The 3140-nt window shown below is 73.6% G+C and overlaps 1 protein-coding gene across 1 annotated transcript; it reads left to right on the forward strand.

Annotated features, from left to right (window-relative positions):
• Positions 1 to 1074: 1074 nt before the first annotated feature.
• LOC114072885 (zinc finger protein CKR1-like) lies at positions 1075 to 2910 on the forward strand. The gene is made up of 2 exons (XM_027910712.1): positions 1075 to 1192; positions 1553 to 2910. Exons 1-2 carry the CDS (start codon positions 1105 to 1107, stop codon positions 2908 to 2910), a joined length of 1446 nt encoding a protein of 481 aa, XP_027766513.1. The 5' UTR covers positions 1075 to 1104.
• The last annotated feature ends 230 nt before the right edge of the window (positions 2911 to 3140 follow it).

The following is a 3140-nucleotide window of genomic DNA, read 5'->3' on the forward strand; positions in this document are numbered from 1 at the left end:
CCCTCGGGACCGACGACCCGAGCGGGTCAGACCCCTCAGCTTTCTCTGGGATTAAACGGCACGTTGTTGTTCTCTGGGGGGGGGGATAAACCACCCTCGGGGTCACTTTTCCGGGTGGAAAAGGTGGAATTTTGGCTCCCACAGCGATGAGCAATCAGCCCCGGGGGGGGATGTCCCGCTGCCCCAGGACCCCCATCACGGGTGGGGGGGGTGTCCCGGAGAGCCCCTTCTCGTGTTTCCAACACTCAGACCACCCCCGTTCCTGCCCTCCCCACCCCCCCCAGGGGGGTCGGGGGTCCCCAAACCCCGCGGGCACCACCGGGGGGGGGTCGATGCGGGTGATGGGGCCGGGGCGGGGCGGGGTCCGCTGTGCCCCCACGGTGTCGGGGGGGGTCATGGGAGGATTTTTTGGGGGGGGCTGGGGTTGAGTTACCTCTAGAGGGCTCTGGGTAAGCTCAGCTCAGCTCAGCTCAGCTGCTCCTCGGCGTCTCCTCTCTCCCGGATACCGAGCGGGGCTTCCGGAGCTCAGCCCGGCCGAGCCCCCATCGCGTCCTGCGGGGTGCCTGGGTGGGCTCCGGGCAGCCCCCCCTGCCTCCCCGCAGCCCCGGCCTGGCAAGGGAGGACGCTTCTCCTGGAGGAAATCCCTCTGGAAGCGGCTGCGGGCTCGGCTGAGCCCCGAGCAGGTAACGGGGGGGGGAGAGCTGAGCAGGGTCAGGTCCCTCTGCCCTGCCCTGCCCTGCCCTGCCCTGCCCTGCCCTGCCCTGCCCTGCCCTGCAGAGGGTCCTGGGCTGGCAGGATGCGGCCCTGGGGGGATGTTCCCGGCAGCAGCAGCAGCTCCTCTGGGCGGAGGACAATGGATAAATGGGATGGAGAGGGAGCCCCGGGCTCCCCGGGCTCGGGATCCACAGCCCCGGCAGGGCTGATTTCGGTGGGATTGGGGGACTGGGGGGACTGGGAGGCAGGGATTGCCGGTGGGAGCACCGCGGGGAGAGGGAATTCCTCCGTGTCAGGGGATGTCCCCCCTCCCCTCCCCTCCCCTCCTCTCCCCTCCCGCCCCCTCGCAGGCGGTTTTTGGGAGCGTTCTCCCGGCACTCCCTCCCGGCCATGGAGCCCTGGGCGCTGCTGGACCCGCGGCAGAGGGAGCTGTACCGGGACGTGATGCACGAGAGCTACGAGACCCTCCTGTCCCTGGGTAAGGAACCCCCCGAACTCCCCTTTCCCTGCTCTGCATCCCCCCCCCTCCCCTCCGGCAGGTTTCCCCAAACCCCAGCCCTCTCCTCAGTCCCTTTTTCCCCCTCAGGGAAACATTTCTGACCTCCCCTGATTTAAACTGGAAATCCAGGCAGGGATTAGGGCCCGGTGTGCTGAGCTCCTTCCACCTGCCCAGCTCAACCTGGGATGGGCCCCCCCCCCGGCCGCATCTCCCTCCCTCCCTCCCTCCTCTCCGCAGGATGAGTTTTCGGGGCCATCCCGTTGCTTCTCCATCCCTTTCCCTCCCGGCCCTGCTCCGCTCAAGGGCCCCTCACTCCCGTTTCCCTCCCCCTGCTTCCAGCAGCTCAGGGCCTGGTGAGCCAGAAGGCGGCGGAGGACGGAGCGGCCGAGCCCGGCGAGGGGCCGGGGGTGGGCTCGTCCCACGGCGCGGAGCGGGAGAAGCCGCTCGGCTCCCGCCGGCGCAAAGCCAAGCGCCCGGACAGGGCCGTGCCCGCCGGAGCCCCCCGAGCCCCCGCGGCGGCGGCGGCGGCGGCGCCCGGGCCGGGCCGCGCCGAACCCCCACCCGGGGGGCCGTGCCGGGAGCGGCCCTTCGGCTGCGCCGACTGCGGGAAGAGCTTCCCGTGGGCCTCGCACCTGGAGCGGCACCGGCGCGTCCACACCGGCGAGCGGCCCTTCGGCTGCCCCGAGTGCGGCGAGACCTACAGCCAGAGCTCGCACCTGCGGCAGCACCGGCGCGGCCACGCCGGCGACCGCCCGCGCCGGCGCGGCAAACACTCAGCCGAGCCGGCGTCCCACGGCCTCGCCGCCCGGCGGCCCCACCGCTGCGGGGACTGCGGCAAGGCCTTCGCCTGGGCCTCGCACCTGGAGCGGCACCGGCGCGTGCACACCGGCGAGCGGCCCTTCGGCTGCCCCGAGTGCGGCGAGGCCTTCAGCCAGGCCTCCCACCTGGCCAAGCACCGGCGCGGCCACGCGGGCGAGCGGCCGCACCGCTGCCCGGCCTGCGGCAAGACCTTCCGGCAGAGCGCGGAGCTGGCGCGGCACCGGCGCGCCCACCCGGGCCGGCGGGCCCCGCGCTGCGGGCACTGCGCCCGCCTGTTCCGCGCCGGGCCGGCGCTGGCGCGGCACCAGCGCTGCCACCGGCCCGAGCGCCGCCACCCCTGCGCCGACTGCGGCAAGGCCTTCGTGTGGGCCTCGCACCTGGAGCGGCACCGGCGCGTCCACACCGGCGAGCGGCCCTTCCCCTGCGGCAGCTGCGGCGAGCGCTTCGCCCAGAAGGCCCACCTGCTGCAGCACCGCAGGAAGACCCACTCCCCCGACCGGCCCTACAAGTGCGGCGACTGCGGCAAGCGCTTCGGCGACGCCGCCCCCTTCCTGGCGCACCGGCGCGGCCACGCCGCCCGCAAGAGCTTCGCCTGCGGCCACTGCGGCAAGGCCTTCGCCTGGGCCTCGCACCTGGAGCGCCACCGGCGCGTCCACACCGGCGAGCGCCCCTTCGGCTGCCCCGAGTGCGGCGAGGCCTTCAGCCAGGCCTCCCACCTGGCCAAGCACCGGCGCAGCCACCTCCCCAAGGCCGCGGGCACGGGGGGGACCCGGCACTGCCCCTCGCCGGGAGCCGGCGCCGGGGGGAACGGCCCCACAGCAGTCACCACAGCGGGAGCCCCCGGCAGCGAGGAGCCCCGAGGGGCTGAGACCCCCTGAAGGACCAAGACCCCCCCGAGGGGCTGAGACCCCCTGAGAGGAGCCCCAAGGGGCTGAGACCCCCCAAGGGGCTGAGACCCCCTGAGTGGAGCCCCGAGGGGCTGAGACCCCCTGAAGGGCTGAGACCCCCTGAAGGACCGAGACCCCCGCGAGGGGCTGAGACCCCCTGAAGGGCCAAGACCCCCTGAAGGACCGAGACCCCCGCGAGGGGCTGAGACCCCCTGAGTGGA

This window comes from Empidonax traillii, unplaced genomic scaffold (genome assembly GCF_003031625.1).
Source record: "Empidonax traillii isolate 1590-97213 ecotype Southwest subspecies unplaced genomic scaffold, ASM303162v1 scaffold4313:size9769, whole genome shotgun sequence".
Taxonomy (NCBI): Eukaryota; Metazoa; Chordata; class Aves; order Passeriformes; family Tyrannidae; genus Empidonax; species Empidonax traillii.